Raw genomic sequence first — 21,581 nt, 5'->3', positions numbered from 1 at the left:
TAATAACGGCACATATCTATCAACGCCGGTATTGTAGTGATGTTCATATTTAGTACAAGTGTATATTCTAATAACGGTACATATCTATCGACGCTGGTATTGTAATGATGTTCATATGAAGTACAAATGTATATTCTAATAACGATACATAAATCTATCAACGCTGTTATTGTAATGATGTTCATATGAAGTACAAGTGTGTATTATAATAAGAATACATATCTATCAACGCTGGTATTGTAATGATGTTCATATGAAGTACAAGTGTATATTCTAATGAAGATAAAATTGTACCAATATAATATCATAATAACGATTTACGAGAAGTGCCCATAAGAATATTTTAGTGATGATACAGCTGGAGTACTAATTTTGATATTTTAATAAAAATTTGGTTGTTGTTGTCATTTGGTTATTAGAGGAACCAATCTGAATACACGAGCTCCGTTTCGCCCGCAGATACCATGACGACATTATTTTGTAACGTATTACCGTTTGTAGGCAATGAATTACCTGCTCGCTTTTCACATTGAGTTTAATTGTAATTAAGCTCAAACTTAGTTTATATTGAATAGGTAAAACTCAGGTTGTGCAATGGAGGCGATGATTACAAAATATAGAACCTGACTCTTCTGACACTTCCAAAAACTCATGGCTAACACAATATTCAAACACATGATGATGCCAACCAGTCATTTAAGATAATGAGAGAACGTAATTCTGTATAAATGAAGGCAAAGGAAGGCCTAGATGCACTGATACATTAACTAATTTCACCATGATGATATGCTGAAGTGGCTTAAATTAAAACTAAATGCAGATATATAAGCATCCTTAGCTTATTCTAAATACTTAGAGTCATAAATCTCAAGTAAGACACCAACCTGTTGGTGTCAGAGAGTATCAATGTAGCTAGGCAACAGGTATCATCCGTGAGATATGAACTGATGGCTTTTTCATATCCTTATCCCAGCCCTCGAAGGATCACTGTTGCTTTAATCAAAACATCGTCCTACAAAATATCATTACGAATATTCCAGAGAGGTCTGTAGCTAGACTTTCCTTTCAGATTGAATTACTTTTAGTCTCATTATCAGGTGATTTTTGCAACAGAAGAGAATTTGAAAATGATACATAGGAAGGCTTGAAGTATGGTCAAGGCAGTGGTTTTAGGTCCAGAAAATCCTTACAATAAACTCCAGCTGCTCATTTTTGCTGATAAAATATTCAGAAAATGTATCATGTAGCATATTTAAGATTTGTCGTTGCTGCACTATCTACCAGAATATGTACCCTGAAACATGAAATCTGGTAATTAGACTGAGATGCCAGTATGCTTCAAAGATCACCAATATTTCTAGTCCTCTTCAACATCTGAACTATGGATCTAAAATTTTCTGACGACATTCTGGAATATAGGAGAGCCTCTAGCAAAGTTAAAATAGATACAACAATCTTTTAGCAAGGTGAGCACATGGTTCAGTGATCCAGGAATAGTCACCAATCCTTCAAAAGCCACAGTTATGTTCTGGACACTCAGTAACAGACATACTGTTAAAGATAAACCTTTAGCAACCATTGAAAGCAGTGGCATCCCTCTGAGAAAACACTGAAGTACTTTAGAAAGAGTAAACTTTGACAGACAACTCATTTTCATCAGTCACATTAACACCAATGGTAACCAGAGCTAACAAATTCATCAATGACTGAAAGATGCATCAGAAAACGTGAATGAAGAACATTAATAATTATTCTCTTCGAAGGTCTTATCTCTACTATAAATGATTAACATGAGTGCTGTGAAGCTGAATAATGTTGAAAAGATAAAAGAAACGTCCGTTTAACGATGGTAATGGGATAACACTTCAACCACTCCCGTCAGAACCTGATTACACCTCAAAAGCCTCAGCACCTACTTTAAGACGATTATCTTTAGTTATAGCCACGTACTTCATATTCACTAAAAACTAATTTGTATATTTTAATAATAATCTAACTTCGTTACAAATGTGTATTTTCATGAGACATTCCTTTGGTATTAATGTATAATTTTAGTACATTTTAATTACTATCTAACTTCAGTACTAATGTATATATTTTCATAAAAACATTCCTTCAGTAATAAAGAATATATATCTTAGTATATTCTTTAAAGATCTTACTGAATGCTTGTTTTACTATTCAGTTCATAACTACTTAATGGAGAATAACAAGTGATAAACGTCGCAAGTTCGTCGTGGTGTGGTTAGTGTTCTCGTACACTGATTGATATTTAACAGAAAAAAAGGTTTCCATAAAACGCAAGTACTGTTAAGTCAGGAATGGAGGAAGAGGTATACAAGCTAATGCAAGTGTGGGTGCAAACACAAAATTATTTATTTATCACACAAATACTGTGGTAGTCACCCAAACTGGCTAGGCCTTTTTCTGAAGGGGTGGGTGATGGAGCGCCAAATAATGGGCCGAAAACAATAAAACAAAGACGCTGAATTAATTTTAATTCTAGACAAATAAAAAGCCAATAAAAGCTGTGATATTTTATTAATTATATGATATAGCATGTTGAAATGAAATGTTATTGTTTTTATTACGGCTTTGGAAGATTGTATTCCTTGTAATATTGTCATATGCTTCATACTACTGTCCCTCCAGTGATACAGTGGGAGGTCTGCGGATTTACGACGCTAGAGAGCGGTTTACGATACACGTTGTGACCAGATCACAGATAGTCCATTGTGTAGCTGTGTGCTTAATTCAAAACAACTATTACGGAACAGTAAATTCATAAACGAAAAAGTTTCAAATACTTGGTCCGATGTATAATGGTGATTTAGGCACGAGCACTAACATTATTAAAATGCTTAAATTGTTTTAGGTTATTTTATTGGCGATTGAAGGGAATTTAACCTCCCATCCCTCCATTAATGTTGTACATTTATTTTAGTGCCTACGCTTGTTTCCACATAGTTTACTTTTTTGCATGTGACATATATTGTTAACTATGTATTGCTCACTTTCCGCCTGTTCTTGAAACTTGTAGCGAATTTTATAAAGTGAAAATCAACAATATTTGTTTGAAGAAGAGGCGTGTGAACAAAGTCGAAATTTCTAGAAACACGTGTGATTCTTATAAAATCAGTCGGTGAGATACAGTCAGTGTGCTACAGGCATAGGAAGCTATAACGTCTCTCTGGATGACGAGAAACCCACTTGAAATAAAATTGTATCTCAGAACGGCTGGTATTGGTATTAACACGTTTAATAAGCAGAGAACTTCTATTAATCGGAAAACTACAGAATTGAACCAGGAACGTTAATTGGTTTAGAGCGTACCAACCGTTACAACTTCAAGCCTTATTATTTCTATGGGACATTAAATATCTTTGCCGAAAGAAACGAATTAGTAAAGGTATGAGACCAGTTAAGACAAACGGTAACAATATGAACACAGAATAAATTTGTTGTGCGTGGACTGGGATCGTCGATACACTATTCATTTCGAAACCGGATATACGACTCCGTATTCTCTGTAAGTTTGTAACACTGTTGTACATAAACCATCATTTGTAATAACTGTTAGTAATAACCGTAATTATAAATTGTATAATTTTGGTGTTTGTACATTAAAATATATTTACGTAAAGAAAATAAAAACGGAAATTGTGTGTATCAATCTTGTTGACAAATAAAGTTAATGCACATTAACTACTAATTTCAAATTGAGTTTGTGTTTGCTTACAGCAAAGACCACAACGGTGCAGATCCTACCGAGGGGAATCGAACCCCCCGATTTAAACGTTGTACTAGCGGGGGCGATATCAACTCGAGCTTCCTGTCATTTGAGAATGTAATATGAAACGTACATAATATAATAAATCGGAGAGGTTGGTTGGATGGTTGATTTGATGTTTTAAGGCGCAAAGCATCTAGGCTATCTGCGCAAAAGAACCTGTAAAAAATTAAAAATAAAATTGTTAAAATTCGTAAAAACGAGTCATTTTAAAACAAAACAAAGTCTAATTTTTTAATTAAAATCTTAAATGGAGTTGAATCCAAATTTTTACAACTAGTTTACAGCAGTAAGAGAGAAAATAAAGTAATAAATTTTAAAAGACATTATGTAGCATAATTTTAATTATTATAACTTGCTAGGGTGACTAACAGATAGGTTCAAACATCAGTGTTACTCATCTGAATTTGGCCTTTCCAGTCCTGGTTTCGAGTTATTTGACGACACTGCCATTTTCCAATTTTGTATGTAACTAATTTTACTTTAATTCGTAAAACGAAATCATGTTAAAACAAAAGTCTAATTTTTGAATTAAATACTTAAAAACATTTGTAAGGTGGACAGTGTCACCATCGTCAATGACACTTTCCGGCATCAGGGATAGACATGTCTAAAATGGTGCCATCGATGAGTCATCCGAAATAAAATTATGATACGTAAGAGTACAAACTCTGGCATTGTTTAATTTTCGTTGTTCTATCTACGTCACATTAGGTTTTCATAGATATATTGTTGTTTCATTTCAAAACGTTCCCTAGGTTTGTTTCTATCATGAATAAGAACGGTTACTCAGTGTCGCCGTGACTGAAAAATTTAATAAAAACGTTTTATTGTATATAAGAGGATTTACACATCAATGGAAGAAATAATAAAAAATTAAGGTTATTTTAAATTTTTCACAAAATCTGAACCATTGGTTAATAAATACTTCCAGTTCAGCAACCACCGCACGTGTAATATTATGTATCATAGCAACGTAACGGAAAATCGAAAAGGAACACAATAATTCTAATTGTGAGAAACGTTTAAACGTCAAAAGTGTTAGCACAAGAAATTATCGATATTATATTAAGTGGAAGTAAACGCAAAATAAACAAATCTGATTCATAATTGTTAATAATGAAGGTAAAAACAAAATTATTTTAAAGTTTTTCGTTAAATACAAAATGGGTGTTATCTAAGTTGTGATATAATTAAGCCACGAATAAGAGACTCCTCTTGAAAGAGCTTTTCCAAACAAATATCGACAGTTTAATCCAATGGAATGTTTGTGAATAAAAAACTTGTATCAAAACTAACCACTAAACATTCATTACAAGGATGTATGCCTTTAACAAATGAAAATGATCAATCATTATTTTCAAAATTGAAGAAAAGTTCTATAGTTGCTACAGAAATTGTTCACAAATATCTTGTTTTTAATATTGTATCATGGAGTGAGCTTGTACTTCTCAGTGTATACTTGAAATTATATCCTTACTGAAATAAAACCCTCTATGATTTGAACAGATGGAAAGAAAGAATGGAAAACTTACATGACGCGTTTCCATCAGTAGACTATGAAATTTGGAAGTTAAAGTATAGCCAATGGTATACATCACTACAAACGATTTTGGGAAACAGCGATTGGCTAAAATCAATAAAAACGCTCTTTTACTCAAGTTACAAGAACAAATTGTTGCTATTTTATTTCAAACTATTCTGTTTTTCCTGCTCTGTGGCTGAGGGTGTCATACAAAACTCAAATAAATAAATAATGTACAAACATTAATAATTACGTTGGAATTGTACCTTAAATCATAAGTAAAATAAAAATTCGTGACTTTCATTGAGATGTACAAAATGGAATAAAGTAAAAGAATTCAATAAATAAATATTAATATGAAGTTTTTCATGTTTGGAAATACAAATTAAAAGTTTATTTTCCACGTTATTTTAATTCAGTAGTACAATTTTCCCCTCGAGGCTGTTACTAGTTCTTAGGGCGTGAAAGAAATATATATTAATTTCTTATATGAGTATAAATTATACCTTCCAATGTTTACCAAACATGTACAAATAACGCCTTGAGAGGGTTCATTCCAGCTATTTATTAATACAGAAGTTCACGTGAGATATCTGCACATAAAGTTCAGTTTGTGAATACATGTTATAAAGGGCCTCTCATGTTCATTTAAATGTGGGCTGAATGTGTTGTCTTGGTGAAACCATACCTTGTTTGGCATGCAGTGCACACAGACATGGTAGTTACTTTTCATTGTTGCTGTAACTTTCACCCATCATATATTACAAGAACATGGGTTTACGACTAGTATCAAACCTGAAACATATTAACGGCAACAGAATAATGAAATGTGTGAACTTTGCTGTCGATACATATTTTCATTTGGTATGTGTCACTTATTGTGGAACGTATAGCCCTTCCATTCGGTCACGCTAATTTTCTCGTTTTTGTGGACCTAAGACTGGGTCAATTTTTACGCCATTTTCACTTGCAACTCTCTACGTTTCAGTCGTTGATGCTTGAAAATGAGGAAAGATGATCGGATATATAGACTGTTATCATGATTTTAAAATAAAAATCCTTTGTTTAAGGGCACTTAAACAACTAAGATTAAAATAATTTTCCATCACTCATGGAAATATTGAAAAAAAATTCCAATATCCAAAGTTTATTCTTGTTAGCTTGGTACATTCTGAATGTTTAATGTCACGAAGCGTGTATGGTAGAGGTAAATAGTAAACGTACTTAACACATTCAAAACAGGAGATAAGTACTTGTACATCACCAGGAGATCTACTCAACGTTGTTGTTGTTGTCGATACTGAACGAAGATTTCCAGCTACTCGAGGGCTATCTGCGCTAGCCGTCCCTATTCTAGTAGTGTAAAACTAGTCATCACCCCCCACCGCCAACTCTTGGGCTACTCTTTTATCAACGAATAGTGGGATTGAAGGCCATATTATAACGCCCCCACGACTAAAAGGGCGAACATGTTTGATGCGACAGGGATTCGAATCCGCGACCCTCGGATTACGAGTCGAACGCCTTAATACTGGGTCTATGCATTTCTGTCTATATATCATCTGCAACAACACTATTTGTTCCATTATAATGTTTATTTGTTTGTTTTTGAATTTCGCACAAAAATACTCGAAGGCTATCTGTGCTAGCCGTCCCTAATTTAGTAGTGTAAGACTAGAGGGAAGGCAGCTAGTCATCACCACCCACCGCCAACTCTTGGGCTACTCTTTTACCAACGAATAGTGGGATTGACGGTAACATTATAACGCCCCACGGCTGAAAGGGCGAGCATGTTTGGCGCGACCGGGATGCGAACCCGCGACCCTCAGATTACGAGTCGTACGCCTTAACACGCTTGGCCATGCCAGGCCTTAATCATTATAATGTACTGATGTTGGAACAGGTTACATTTACAGTTAATGTTAAATAGGATCGGTAACTAACAGATATAAAATGCTGCAAAACACAGAAATAATCTTTATGAAGAAAGATTGAGTACACTGTAAATCAAACGTAAGCGTTTACAGATAAATGAATAATTATAAACCAGACATTAGTGTATTCTGATATCTAGTTTTTAAAGAAATCAACCGTCTGTGTGCACTAATGTGCTAAAATGTGTGATTTATAAAGTACTAAACCCTCTTTATACACTAATTGTTGTTTTATAACTACCTAAATCTCACGTTTTAACACACAGAGAATTGAATACGTTTAAGATTCATTAAAGTTTACACCGTATTGGGTATGTTACAAGTCAAGCATTAGATTATGTAGAGGATTATAAATCAGCCATTATAGTACACAGATGGTTGAGTACGTCATAAACCAAACATTATAGAATACAAAGCATCAAGTATGTTTTGTTTTGTTTTTCTTAAATATTCTGAACCTCGTACTATGAAGTGGTTGCTATAAAGTTATGGTTTATATACCAAAAACTGTGTAAATGTTTAAAAGCCAGTCGGTCTACATTGGTTACAAAAACATAAGTAGATGATATTTTCACATTCCTCTAATTTGTTTATAGCAGTTTCATCGCACATATCTGATTTCGAGTTGTAATTGATAAATGTGAGAGAAAAAACTTCAGTTAAAAGTGCTTGGTAACAGATGTGGTGAGAGCCTTTAACAAATAAACAATTTAATAAAGTTGTGTAAGTCTCACGAACAATAGAAGATATAGGGATATGATAATTAAACGAAAAAATCTAAAGTGTTCGACATGGATCAGAAATAATTATTCGTTTCTTTTCTGCCTTAAGAAGTTGTTTATTTTGTTTCATTATCAATTTTGAAAATATTATTATCTTTGAATTAATTATAGTGATTAATAGAAATGTATTTAACTGCGTCAGTGTGTTCCAGATAAGATGGCTTTTAAATGTTACATACTTCGTGTGAATAGAAATTATATTTCATCAATTTAGATACATTATGTTGTAAAGATAAGTAAATATGTACAAATTATCGACACTCGTATAATTTTAAAATTAGCTGAATAATTATTATACAACGTTTTAGAGTACATACATTTAAATGGTATCTATTGCAGTCGTCGACTTGCCACACACAAATCCTATACATATGTTTGGGCATATCCAGAGATAAATAAATCTAATTCACATAAAGGTATGAGAGACAGCGCAAAAATAAATGTCACGCAGTAATATGATATTCCCTATATTTATTTGAAGTATAATCGACCATTAATACGATGTAGAATGAAAAACAAAAACGTTAATAGGAAAACAGCCATTTATATCCTTTACCTTGCGATATTTCTGAGATACTATCACCGAGAATTAAGTTTTGGAAAAAGGTGGTGCCATATTATTTGTTTCACTATTTCTTCTGACTAATTTATGGTAGTTTCGTCAATTCGCGGCTGAACGGTGCTGCTTGGGAAAGCAACCTAAAAAAAGGAGAATAGACCCATTATAGTGCTATATCGATTATATTTATATTTTAGATATATTTTCTTTTAAAATATAAGATTAGTAGTCTGTGTGTGTTTTATTATAGCACAGCCCAATAAGGTTATTAGTTTAGTCGATCGCGGGAATCGAATCCCTGATGTTAGCGTTGTAAATCCGTAGACTTATCGCTGTACCAGCGGAAATGGTAGGGTATGACATGACATACAATAGAAATACAGAAGTGTTACACTTCATATCGCGTTAACTCATCCGAAATACGTAAAGATTTATATAAAAATGAAGCTATCTAATATCGCAACACTCAATTTAAATACTCAAAAAGTTACAAAATGATTCACATAGTACCATGACACTCATTAAATTCATGAATATTTGTAAAAGTACATAAAATAATGTGATACTTACCCTAAACTCGCGAAGACTTACGCGTGTATTAATACACATAATATCGCGATACTCATCGTAACTAACATACAAAAATCCTGTGCCTTATACCATATCACATAATTTAAGATAGTGAAAATTTATTAAATTAGTACATCATATATCGTGATTTTGCTCAATTTTATAAGAAAGCTTACAAAAATAGTACACCTTGTATATGCATTAGCAATTAGTGCGCCGAAATATTGAAAAGAGAAAAAATTTGATTTGATTTCATTTTTTGTTTATCCATAAAAGTAAAGGAGAAGTTATCTTTAATCCAGTATGTAATTTATACATAAAAGTTACCTTACTCCAAGATACGGGTTTAAGCGTTAAAAATTTAATAATATAAATCTAGTTATAAATTATATGGCCAAGCGTTTAAGGTGTGCGACTCGTAACCTGAGGGTCGCGGGTTCGCATCCCGGTCGCGTCAAACATGCTTGCCCTCTCAGCCGTGGGGGTGTTATAATGTTACGGTCAATCCCACTATTCATTGGTAAAAGAGTAGCCCAAGAGTTGGAGGTGGGTGGTGATGACTAGTTGCCTTCCTTCTAGTCTTACACTGCTAAATTAGGGACGGCTAGCACAGATAGCCCTCGAGTAGCTTTGTACGAAATTAAAAAATAAACAAACAATATAAATTATAATTGAACGCATATTTCGAGTAGCTTTGTGCGAAATTCCAAAACAAACAAACAAACAAACGCATATTTTAAACTCCTGCAATTCAAGTTTATTTATGATATATTTAACACTAGATGGGGCAACAATCGAGATCGAGTTCTCATCGTGCCATACACGATAGTTGTCTTCGTAAATGTAATATTACGGTTCAATATAAATTTTACAAATAACCTTGTTAAACGTTACCCTACCTGAACAATAGCTTTCAGAACGTTAGAAAAAACACTATTAGAGCTAAAGGTAGTGAATTTATTTCTAACGAACCTATTTCACTATAAAGGGTTTAGCAACAGATTTCAGCGTATGTAGCGGGTAGTTTGTGAAGTTAGGAAGAAAAGAATGAAATTATGATGTTACATTAGAACATAGATGAAAGATACAACTAACGAACGGAGAATAAAGAGGAATAGCAAAAATGTAGTTTTTGTGGTATATGTATGGGTTAATGATGTAGGTAAAGGTAGCAAAGAGAAGGTAATTAATATATAGAAGGGTTAAAGGTATTTAAAGATTGTTTTTTTTTGGAATTTCGCACAAAGCTACTCAAAGGCTATCTGTGCTAGCCGTCTCTAATTTAGCAGTGTAAGACTAGAGGGAAGGCAGCTAGTCATCACCACCCACCGCCAACTCTTGGGCTACTCTTTTACCAACGAATAGTGGGATTGACCGTCACATTATAACACCCCCACGGCTGAAAGGGCGAGAATGTTTAGCGCCATGCAGGCGCGAACCCGCGACCCTCGGATTACGAGTCGCACGCCTTACGCGCTTGGCCATGCCAGGTCGCTATTTAAAGAAGGAATTCACAACTTCAGGAGTATTACCCGGAATTAACTGTCGGTATTAAATTATATGTAATTCACTAGGACAAATGATAGGCTTATACTGATATGTAAAAATGAATAGATTGATTGGTTGAACTTGAAGGATCAATTCAGTGTATAATGAGATCTCTTTGGAATGGGTGGTTTACATTTAAATAGCATATGGACTGGTTTGTCTGTTAAGACTGTTAGCTCGGATGTAAGAGAAAGACAAGAGTCACTAAAACATGAAGAGAGCCATGATAAACTAAATGGAAAAATAATAAGAGGCTGAGAAAACTTGAACATAAAAAGTTGGTATGAAACTTACAAGAATAGGCTTAATTGTAGTATTGTAATGCTAAAAGTACAAGTAATAAAATTGATAACTTTAGAGTGCTGTTAGGAACATAAGATTTTGATATAAAGGGAATAACTAAGATATGTTTAAATGTAGATGATTTTGATGACAGAAATTTCTTTGAAATACAGGGTTGCTGGCTATTTAATTGAAATATAGTATTAAAAATCTGGGAGAAGTTACTTTATATGTAAAATATGAGTTACTTCCTGTTGGATTTGAGGATATAAAAGATAATAGCCATGACACTGAATCCATTTGGATTACTATCAGTGGATATAAAGGAAAAGTGTAGTGTTTTGCTGCATGTAGAGATAAGGAAGTAAGAGAAAGTTTAATTTTATCTTGTTTGAAGATCTCAGAATAATTTTTGGTTAGAGAACTTACATTTTGGCATCTTTCTTCATAAATGATTTGAACATTTACTAAATACTGTAAAAGTTGTTTTTCGAGAAATGACCAATAACTGGAAAATTCTTTTATCTATTATCAACTTTAGTGGATCAGTGATAGAACCAAATATTACCAAAATAAATAAATAAAAAAAATTTGAATATAGTTAGTTCAGGTGTACTTCTGTATACATTTTGTTTTGCTATCAAATTTATATTTTGGTATACTTTACCTTTGTAATGAGGTATCTCAGTTTCATTATTTTCTCTTGGTAAAAGAAAAGGCAAAGCTAATTGCAAGATGAATCTATATTTAGTATTAGACAGCAATGATTATGAAGTTAAGAGTAAGATCTAAGTCCATACTAGTGACATCTTCAAGATTAAGCTCTCCTGTTTAGCTAGTGTTTAATACTTAGTGAATGATTGTTAATTTTGTGCCAATATTTTGCTGTGATTATATCTATTAAACACTTCATTATCGCTACTATGATCATATCAGTAGGATTATGTTAGTTTCTAATGTGCTTGTAGTGTCCAGTGAGGTAGTGTTAGTTTACAGACTTAAAGCTCAAACTCTGTTTTTCAGTTCGATGCATTAGACACAACAAAAGGTTTCGCTCTGAAGCAAACAATATATTGAGATAATATTTTGTACTAAACATTTTCTTAATATTACTGTAACCATACTACTATCATAATGTTTGTCCAAATTTTACTTATAAAGTTCAGTGAATGTCTTTCCTTCCAAAAAGTAAAAGCTGTTAAAGCTTTATTATGAAAAGCTTAGTAGCATTTAGCAAAAGTACCTTAAGCTTAAAAATAAAATTTCCCCACTCTCCAGAACAATAACATTTTATTAATTTGTTTTCAACAACACAAAATTTAGATTTTCCACAGTATGTTCGTCCACATGTCTTCAGACTTGTTTGTGTTTTCAAAATTTATTTAGTTCTAATGATTTCAATGATTCAAAATCACGTTCGGTTTTTTAATACAACAGGCTTCACCGTCTTCACTCGTGAAATATGTACATGTCATGAATAAAGATAAATTCGGATGTTGTTAGTCAAGAAAAATCCCATGAGTATGGTATGGTGTTAAAACTAATCTGGGACAATAACATAACTTGTGAGTTATAAAAAGTAATTATCTATCACTGTATTACTCTGTGCTTTTTTGTTTTTTAATATATCTGTCTAACCGCTTTTTTTTTATCCTACTCCGATTTGGGAGCACCTTTCAGATGTTGGGTGCACCACCCACGGATCAAATTTTAAACTTTAAGTATAACATAATTATAAATGTATACTAACAGTTTTACTCAGAAATATTTTAGATTCTTTAGTTTTGTAACATTCATTCAGTGCACGTCACAAAGAAGAATTTACACCAATTCAGACTTTCATGTTTGTTAACATGTAAACTGACGAGTTTCTCCAGTACACAATCTACCTATTGTTTTTTTAACTACTAATTCGAAATCCTGTGATTATATTTGTTAATTAATTTTCATTTCTTCACATACTAATTACTCATGTCTCGTTTTTTGTACAAATTTCTTAGTGGTTTACTGACAACAATCTTTTTATTTTCTCTTGTATGATATTACAGAATGGATCTGCACAACAACCAATTAAGGCCGGCTTTGAAAGTAGCTTCAGACAATATTTGAATGTGATTGGACATAGAACATTATTTACTACTTGTTTTATATACATCGTGAACAGTGGTGTCTGTCCGTCCGTTCATTTCTGTCTCCTGTTTATGACGGCTTCACTTTTCGCGCTGAGTTTGAAATAGAGGATGAAGTCAAAGTTCAACATTAACTTTTAAATAGCAATAGAACAGGTGTGAATAATGTTGACAACAAACAGGATATTCTACATTAACATGTTATGAATTAATAACACTGTGATTCACATATCAACATGTGACATGTTATTGTTGGGTGGTTCTTAGTAGAATACTTTCTGTACAAAGATGGAACATGAGACATAGAAAACCAAAACCCATTTAACACACTTACTCTGGAGTGTCACACAATAGTGTCGATAGAGATAGTGAATTTGAAGATCTACACTGTTAAAACAAACAGTCAAACTATAGACCAACACTGTTCAAAAACAGAGATTGAAACTGAAAACCAACACTGCTAAAACTGACGCTGAAATTAAAAATACTAACTGTTGAAACATACAGTGAAAGTGAAGACCGACACTGCTGAAACAGTCATTGAAGGTGAAGACCAACACTATTCATACAGAGTGAGATTGAACAACAACACTGTGCAAACCGTCAGTGAAACCGAAGACCAATAATGTTGATAAAAATCAGTGAAATTGAAGACCTGGAGAGTGATTAATAAAGATATGTTTATATAAATAAAGTATAGGTAGCACCTGGAGAGTGATTAATAAAGATATGTTTATACAAATCAATATAAAAACAAGAATTATTTCATTAAAAAGTAAGTGAAGAATAAAGTTATTTTGCTGAGAAATGAAACTAATGTCCGGAGATCACTGATTCCTGGATCAAGATTAATTCAGAAACGTTGAACAGTGTTTAGCTTGGTAATCCAATATGTTTCTATGATGTTACTGAACTAAATCTTTATATATCACTTCATCAATTATACTGGGCATTCCCAGATTGCTACTGAAGATGAATGGTACACCTTTCAAAAGCACTAGGATTACAAGGGTTTCTATTTCAGTTTTATCAAGACTTCTTGGACCTACGTGTTTTTAGTACATCATGATTATAGTCTTTATCGTCTTACGAGAACCTCTATTATAACTATTAATTATTTTATAGCCAAGGAATAATTGTGTTATAACTGTTAGTATTTTTCATCCTATCAGTTACTTTTATATCCTACGAATAAACTTATTATATCAGGTTGTCCACAAATAAATGTCGTTTTTCAGTTGCGAAGTTTGGAAAAGTATAAACCATTGTTGTTTGTTTTTGAATTTCGCACAAAGCTACTCGAGGGCTATCTGTGCTAGCCGTCCCTAATTTAGGAGTGTAAGACTAGAGGGAAGGCAGCTAGTCATCACCACCCACCACCAACTCTTGGACTACTCTTTTACCAACGATTGATCGTCACATTATGAATACAACTATGATATACATTTTATATAATATTTAGTAAGAGTTAAGTAAGCTTTTTAAAATACAACTATGATATTCATTTTATATAATATTCAGTAACAGTTAAGTAACCTTTTTAAAATACAACTATGATATACATTTTATGTAATATTTAGTAACAGTTAAGTAAGCTTTTTAAAATACAACTATGATATTCATTTTATATACCATTTACTAACATTCAAGTAAGCTTTTTAAAATGCAACTATAATATACCCTTTTATATACTACTTAGTAACAGTTAAGTAAGCTTTTTAAAATACAACTATGATATACATTTTATATAATATTTAGTGACAGTTAAGTAAGCTTTTTAAAATACAACTATGATATTCATTTTATATAATATTTAGTAACAGTTAAGTAAGCTTTTTAACATACAACATTGATATACATTTTATATAATATTTAGTAACAGTTTAATAAGCTTTTTATAATACAACTATGATATACATTTTATATAATATTTAGTAAGAGTTAAGTAAGTTTTTTAAAATACAACTTTGATATACATTTTATGTAATATTTAGTAACAGTTAAGTAAGCTTTTTAAAATACAACTATGATATACATTTTATATAATATTTAGTAACAGTTAAGTAAGTTTTTTAAAATACAACTTTGATATACATTTTATGTAATATTTAGAAACAGTTAAGTAAGCTTTTCAAAATACAACTATGATATACATTTTATATAATATTTAGTAACAGTTTAGTAAGCTTTTTATAATACAACTATGATATACATTTTATATAATATTTAGTAAGAGTTAAGTAAGCTTTTTAAAATACAACTATGATATACATTTTATGTAATATGTAGTAAGAGTTAAGTAAGCTTTTTAAAATACAACTATGATATACATTTTATATAATATTTAGAAACATTTAAGTAAGCTTTTTAAAATACAACTATGATATTCATTTTATATAATATTTAGTAACATTTAAGTAAGCTTTTTAGTATACAACTATGATATACATTTTATATACCATTTATTAACAGTTAATTGAAAATTTTCTGATATGAATATGTCCTTACAAAAATAATAATTTATCCTTTGATAAATATTGCTGCAAACATAGTATTTACTGTACACATGGACCAAAATGTATAACTAAACATATTTATAAAAATATGTAACAGCTACATTTATTAGGTTAATTCCAAAACTACTTTTATTTATTATTTCATATAATCTGATAAAGGTACAGTAAATGTGCAGTGTTCAGTATTTCTGTTTAGTTACACAACAGTGTCAAACGTTTTTGTTTTTGACAGTTGCTGCTGATAGCGCTCTCTAGCAAGATATTATGTCAAAAACAATCTAGGACCGTTCCTATGATACTGAACATATAGTGCTAGCTTCTAAAATTAGTTTTGACTCTGATGGAATAAATCATTATTTAAAAATGAGGATAAACCATATTTATAATAACGATAACTGACAACATTGATCACATCATGTGCAAACAGGATTTTCGTGAAAACTATTAATAAAAGGTTAATAGTTATTTTCACTTATTATTAACTACGAGAAACATCTTGTGCTTTTTGTTTCTGGATTTGTCATTTAGAAATAACATATCCAATCAACAGGTAGATGGTCTCTATAGCCTCGAACCAGGCCACTAAGGAGATCCCTGGCCATAGTCCCTGTTGTCCACCAATGTTACTAAAGATTTCATTACTCTGAAACAAAATGTCTGCTTTATTGACATTTGTAACATGTTACATACGATATTGACACTGTAATTCATCATATGTCATATTTTAGTGACATTTGTAAATGATCAAATGTTACGTACATTATAAACATTTGTAATTCATCAATATATCACATACAATATTGACATTTGTAACTGATCAAATGTCACATACAATATTGAGATTTCTAATTAATCAATATATCACGTACAATATTGAGATTTTTAATTCATCATGTGTAGCGTAAGACCAAGTCGTATAAATATAATTTCATGTTTCATGTTTCGCTTGTTATTAAACACCCGAAACTAATGAGTTACAGAAATATTCTGGTTGTTTTCGTTAGAAAAAAAAAATCAAAAAAATTTGAACAAATAGTTTTTACCTGATACTTAGGCTGCTGCCTGTAGATTATGTGATCTAACGTTTTGTAGAACACACGAAGTTTGGCGAAGTTCTCACTAAAAACGATGAACTTTTATTTCAGTGCAATAACCAAATATTAGCGTCCAAAATTTTAATTAAATACAACCAAAACGTAAATGTTTGTATACATATGTAATTACTCACGAGTCTTATAATTTGTTGCATCTTTTTAATATAATTTCTCAAAAAAGTTTTAGTTGAGACGCTAATTTAACCTGACAACCTGTTAAACTTAGAATTCGAAGATAACAAAACGTAAGGAGAAAAAAGCTGAAATGAACATTTCAATTATTTCACATTAACCTGTTCAGTGCCGTAAACGAGATAACTCGTCCAAGCCGATCGGTAACACAGTGCCACGGAAAAGTTAATTCGTTCTCAATAATGCCAAACTTCAACGCTAGATTTCAGAACCATACATGCATTTGACCTACTTACAAATTATTTCACTTTCGATCCACAATAACGTTACAAAAAAGTTACAAAATGAAGAAGCATTAGAGTTGTATTGTAGCAGCTTGGCAGTCTACAAGTTAATATATATGAAAATTGATTATCTACCGAAATAATTTACTCATATTTATGTAGCCATACATATAGATGGATTTTCTTTCATAGTTTTTATCCAAATCGTCACAACCTTTATATATTATTTGAAATAGAAATATAATATGCATTCTTACTATATATTACACAGATATATGTACAACCATTTTCTTTGCAGAAAGCCCTCTTGTGTTTTTTTTCATCGAATAACACATCAAAACTGTTTCCGTAGTTAAAGTAGGAACTTTCAACTAGTTGATTTTCCACGAACACTCGAGTGTTATTGACAAGAAATATCAACAGGTTCATGCTTATCATAAAATTACCCAGTAGTCTGAAATTTAGTGAAATTCTTGAATCAACAAGAAGCGCACGTTATCATATGAACTCATCAAAACAGAATATTGAGTTATGACAGAAGTATGACATAGATGGCGATACGTACTATGATGCAAGGATTATGATAAATATTAAATAAAGAAGCATAGCGAACACGTAGAGCTTTTAATATCTAAAACATTAAAAGTAATTAAATATATCCAAGTCTGTTCATATTAGAAAACCACAAACGTTTCAAGTAACTTACTTTGAAAAGGTCCAACTTTGACGCAAACCCTGTAAAATAAATGCACGTTTGTAATATTTTCAGTGGATAATATCATGGTAATGGTTCAACTAACAATGGATAAATATGAGTGGCATTGTTTTGCTCACTTACGTTAATTGCTACTTACAATAGATTAATCACCTAAACTTTTATTAAAACTGTCTCTAAATATAATCGAAATGCTTAAATAATGTGTATTTTTATTAAATACACAGGCTTGTGATGGTTTTATTCTTTTGACAGGTTTACACGTATTATGATATTTCCTGTACGCTGAATCCGAAAATCACATCCATTTTTCTCTGTCACTTATAAATTTTTATTATCATAACATGTATTGTTCCGTAAGTGAGTCATTTTCATTGAAATTGCGTCGTATTTTATTATGCTTAAAATATTGACAACCACTGGCTACGTACACATTTCTTTGGCCAGGTGGTTAAGACACTCGACTCGTAACCCGAGGGTTGCAGGTTCGAATCCCCGTCGCACCAATATGTTCGCCCTTTCAGCCGTGGGGATGTTATGATGTTACGACCAATCCTAGTATTCGTTGGTAAAAGAGTAGTCTCGGAATTGGTGGAGAATGGTGATGACGAGCTGCCTTCCCTCTAGTCTTACACTGCTAAATTAGGGACGACTAACGCAGATAGCCCTCGTGTACCTTTGCGTGAAATTTGAAATAAACCAAACAGGTTTCTTTAGATAAATCGCCAAGTGAAAGTCTCATTGGTCGTTTTACAACCCAACAGAAACACACCCTTAGTATATAAACGGTTAACAGGTCACAGAATTTGTTTAAGGATGCACTTTGACATTAATATTTCTTTAGTGCCATCAGTGAAGAACAAAGGGAAGGTTTGATGAAAGCATCAGGGAGATGGAGAGGAGGTAACCGGAAAGGTGAAACATTAGCATGATGGCTAATTGCTATTAGTCATTTAAACGAGACGTTCAGGACACAATATATAAAAGAAAAACCACAACGCGTACTTCTAGACCAGAAGATGTGGAGTTCGTACAAAATTCAGAATAAATGAAGAAAGATATTTGTTTAACATCAATGTTTTTAAAAGATATTTGTTTAACATCAATGTTTTCCCCTTTTCTTTCGTTTGTTTATATTTTTGTTAATAAACAAAATAATAACAAATGTTCATTGTGGTAAACGAAATAATAATTTGATTCAAGTAAGTTTTATTTCTTCTCTATTTGTAGAAAAAATCCTTACATGATAGAAAAAAAACAAGGATATTATTTTAAAAAATCTACGTAGTTGAATAAAGGAAAATCCGTTATCAAAACAAAAACAACTTTAATGAAGTTTAAATTCGCAGGCCTGTAATATTGATCGAACAAAAGCACGTGGACGAGATTCTCTGTTAAAAAGTCTGTCGTGGCTCAATGGTCAACATACCATGTTGTAAGAACCTGGGGTTTGAAACATGGTAAGATCACACAATTTTAAATATGAATGCGTTTTTAAAGTGGCAGCTAGTCTTGTTACTCAGTTAAAAGAACTGGATAAAACTTGTGGTGGCGTATGTTACTTTGTTTATTGCTAGCTTTTCTCTCTACCCAGGCACCAGGGGGTTTTCTAACTTGGTCATTTAACCCATGTGCTTACAAAGTATCTTTCAAGTTGTAGATTAAAATTTCAGTTCATCGTCAAAACACCTGAACGTATTAAGTACTGATGATGAAAAAGGTATATTAGTCTGTTTGTTTCAGAACATCCTTTTAAAGTTCACAAGGGTTATATGCGTGGCCATCAGTAGCTTTAAACCATGAAATATTCTTGTCTGACCGAACGATTGTATTTAACCACCATTCTTCTACTGGTTACAGTATAGCGGGGCAACGGGACAGAAACCACGAATGGTCGTCCCATATTAATAAGTATAAAACTGTGCTTATGTAACGTTCCACAGCGTATCTCACAAACGTTCTTAAAACACACACAAACTGTGATTATGCATACCATCTACAATGATTTTCACCTACTGTACAGATCTAGGTAAACGTATTATTGTTATCGTATTAAAACGTATGTTTAAGGAACTAATTTATATTGGTCAGTTTTTTCAAACTTTACCGAAAACATCCCAGTGTCTTTTGAAATTCCAGGAAGGTCAAACGTCCGAAGTAAAAATTACATTTGTGATTAACACAGACAAAGACAGATACCAAAACATGTGGATTCACTTACACGTCTCGAACCTGAGTTGCTCTGGACTGTTTCCTGTGAAGGTTCTGGAAACTCTGACTCGTTCTGCTTGTTCAACAACATTGATGACGACAAGATCATATCAAACGTAGACTTTCTGAAAATAATATATGTAGTGATTAATGTACATGATCCATATAATAATGTTAAAATCCTGGATTTGATCCCCACAGTAAGTAGCCCATTTTGCACCTTTGCGCTTAAACAAAGAAATATTTTTGACCAACAGCCGATATAGTTCACTAACAACAAACAGTACAATAAATAAATTGGAGTTCCTTCAACAATCCATATGCTATATTATATATGTAAAAACGGCTGGTTTGGGTTGAGAAAATTTTTTATGTAAAGGAGCGAACAACGTCATCATTGATCATAAACCACATTAAACTAACACAGGTTTATTGGCTACATTCACTGTATTACTGGTTGCTTATACAGGTTTGTTAGTTACGTTCACTGTACTGTATGTTACTAATACAGTTTTGTTTGCTCCGTTCACTAAGCTACGGGTTTATGAATTATATAACATCTAGTGCTCTATAATGGAAACTGACTCTGTGATTCTTTTAACTTTTACAATAAGTATTTTACTCATTAAAAGATATCTCAAAGTCTTATAGATCGTTTCTTTTCAACTTACCCGTTCAGGTTGCACACAGTGACAGCAGGAAACTCCAACTCCAAATTGTTCTCCACGTCCAAATTGACAATGACGGGGTACTCCAAATATGACGTCACGTAGCTGATGCTATGATAGATGCAAAATCCAATACACAAGCAGAAAACGAAGACCCAGATGCAACGACGACAAACAGTCGGTGACTTGGCAATTTGAGAAACCCCTGAGAGTGAAGACTGCCCGAATAGGTATTTACATCTCAAATACCATTTTCGATGGCTACTGACGTAGGTTCTATCAGTTCGGCTCCTGAAGACATCTCAGCTGCTGAATTCTTGATTGTCGAGTTTAAATTATTGTCCAGTTCATCCTCTGGGGACTCATTTATCACAGAAACATTATGTGAAGATTCTTCTTCCTCCAATCTTGTTACTGTTCCTATTGTGAAAAGAATCAGCCCCTGAATCTCTATTTGTCTAATTGTGTTTAATAACTATTATTAAGTTCTGAGGAATTTTTTCTTCCGCGCATTATTATCACACGTGATAATTCTGGAAAATAAAGTTGGTTTGATTTTTGCACAAAGCTACACGATCTTCCCTAGACGATTCTAATTTGTAAAACTAGAGAAAAGGCATTACTAACCACTATTGTGTTACTCTTTTACCTAAGAATAGTGGAATTGACCGTAACATTATAACGTCTCTACGGCTGAAAAGGTTGGCATGATTTGTGTGGTCGAAATTCAAACCCGTGACTCTCAGATTACGAATCGAGTGTCTTAACCATCTTGAGATGCCGGGCATGGGCAATAAAATCTGTTGTTAAAATAGAAACATTTACTACAGTAATTATCTTCT

The 21,581-nt window shown here is 32.4% G+C and overlaps 1 protein-coding gene across 2 annotated transcripts; it reads right to left on the bottom strand.

Moving 5' to 3' along the window:
- Positions 1-8,600: 8,600 nt before the first annotated feature.
- Positions 8,601-21,144, bottom strand: LOC143243139 (FMRFamide-activated amiloride-sensitive sodium channel-like). 2 transcript variants are annotated; one of them, XM_076486927.1, is made up of 5 exons: positions 20,743-21,144; positions 20,082-20,196; positions 17,852-17,880; positions 16,679-16,754; positions 8,601-8,730 (listed from the first exon to the last, which is right to left on the bottom strand). In XM_076486927.1, exons 2-5 carry the CDS (start codon positions 20,178-20,180, stop codon positions 8,674-8,676), a joined length of 261 nt encoding a protein of 86 aa, XP_076343042.1. In that variant the 5' UTR covers positions 20,181-20,196; positions 20,743-21,144; the 3' UTR covers positions 8,601-8,673. The 2 variants fall into 2 exon arrangements, with proteins under 2 accessions (XP_076343042.1, XP_076343041.1); XM_076486926.1 differs by lacking the exon at positions 8,601-8,730 and adding an exon at positions 15,558-16,278.
- Between the last annotated feature and the right edge of the window lie 437 nt (positions 21,145-21,581).

Source organism: Tachypleus tridentatus, unplaced genomic scaffold, assembly GCF_004210375.1.
Source record: "Tachypleus tridentatus isolate NWPU-2018 unplaced genomic scaffold, ASM421037v1 Hic_cluster_2, whole genome shotgun sequence".
In the NCBI taxonomy this organism is placed as follows: Eukaryota; Metazoa; Arthropoda; class Merostomata; order Xiphosura; family Limulidae; genus Tachypleus; species Tachypleus tridentatus.
The sequence above is the reverse complement of the archived record's forward strand: the minus strand, read 5'-3'. Positions and strand labels throughout refer to the sequence as shown.

Coding starts and splice junctions, on each gene's coding strand:
- LOC143243139 (XM_076486926.1), bottom strand. CDS start 20,180: ATGATCTTGTCGTCATCAATGTTGTTGAACAAGCAGAACGAGTCAGAG. Junction 17,881..20,081: donor GCAACTCAGGTTCGAGACGT/GTAAGTGAATCC, acceptor TTTATTTTACAG/GGTTTGCGTCAAAGTTGGAC. Junction 16,755..17,851: donor CAAAGTTGGACCTTTTCAAA/GTAAGTTACTTG, acceptor CATCGTTTTTAG/TGAGAACTTCGCCAAACTTC.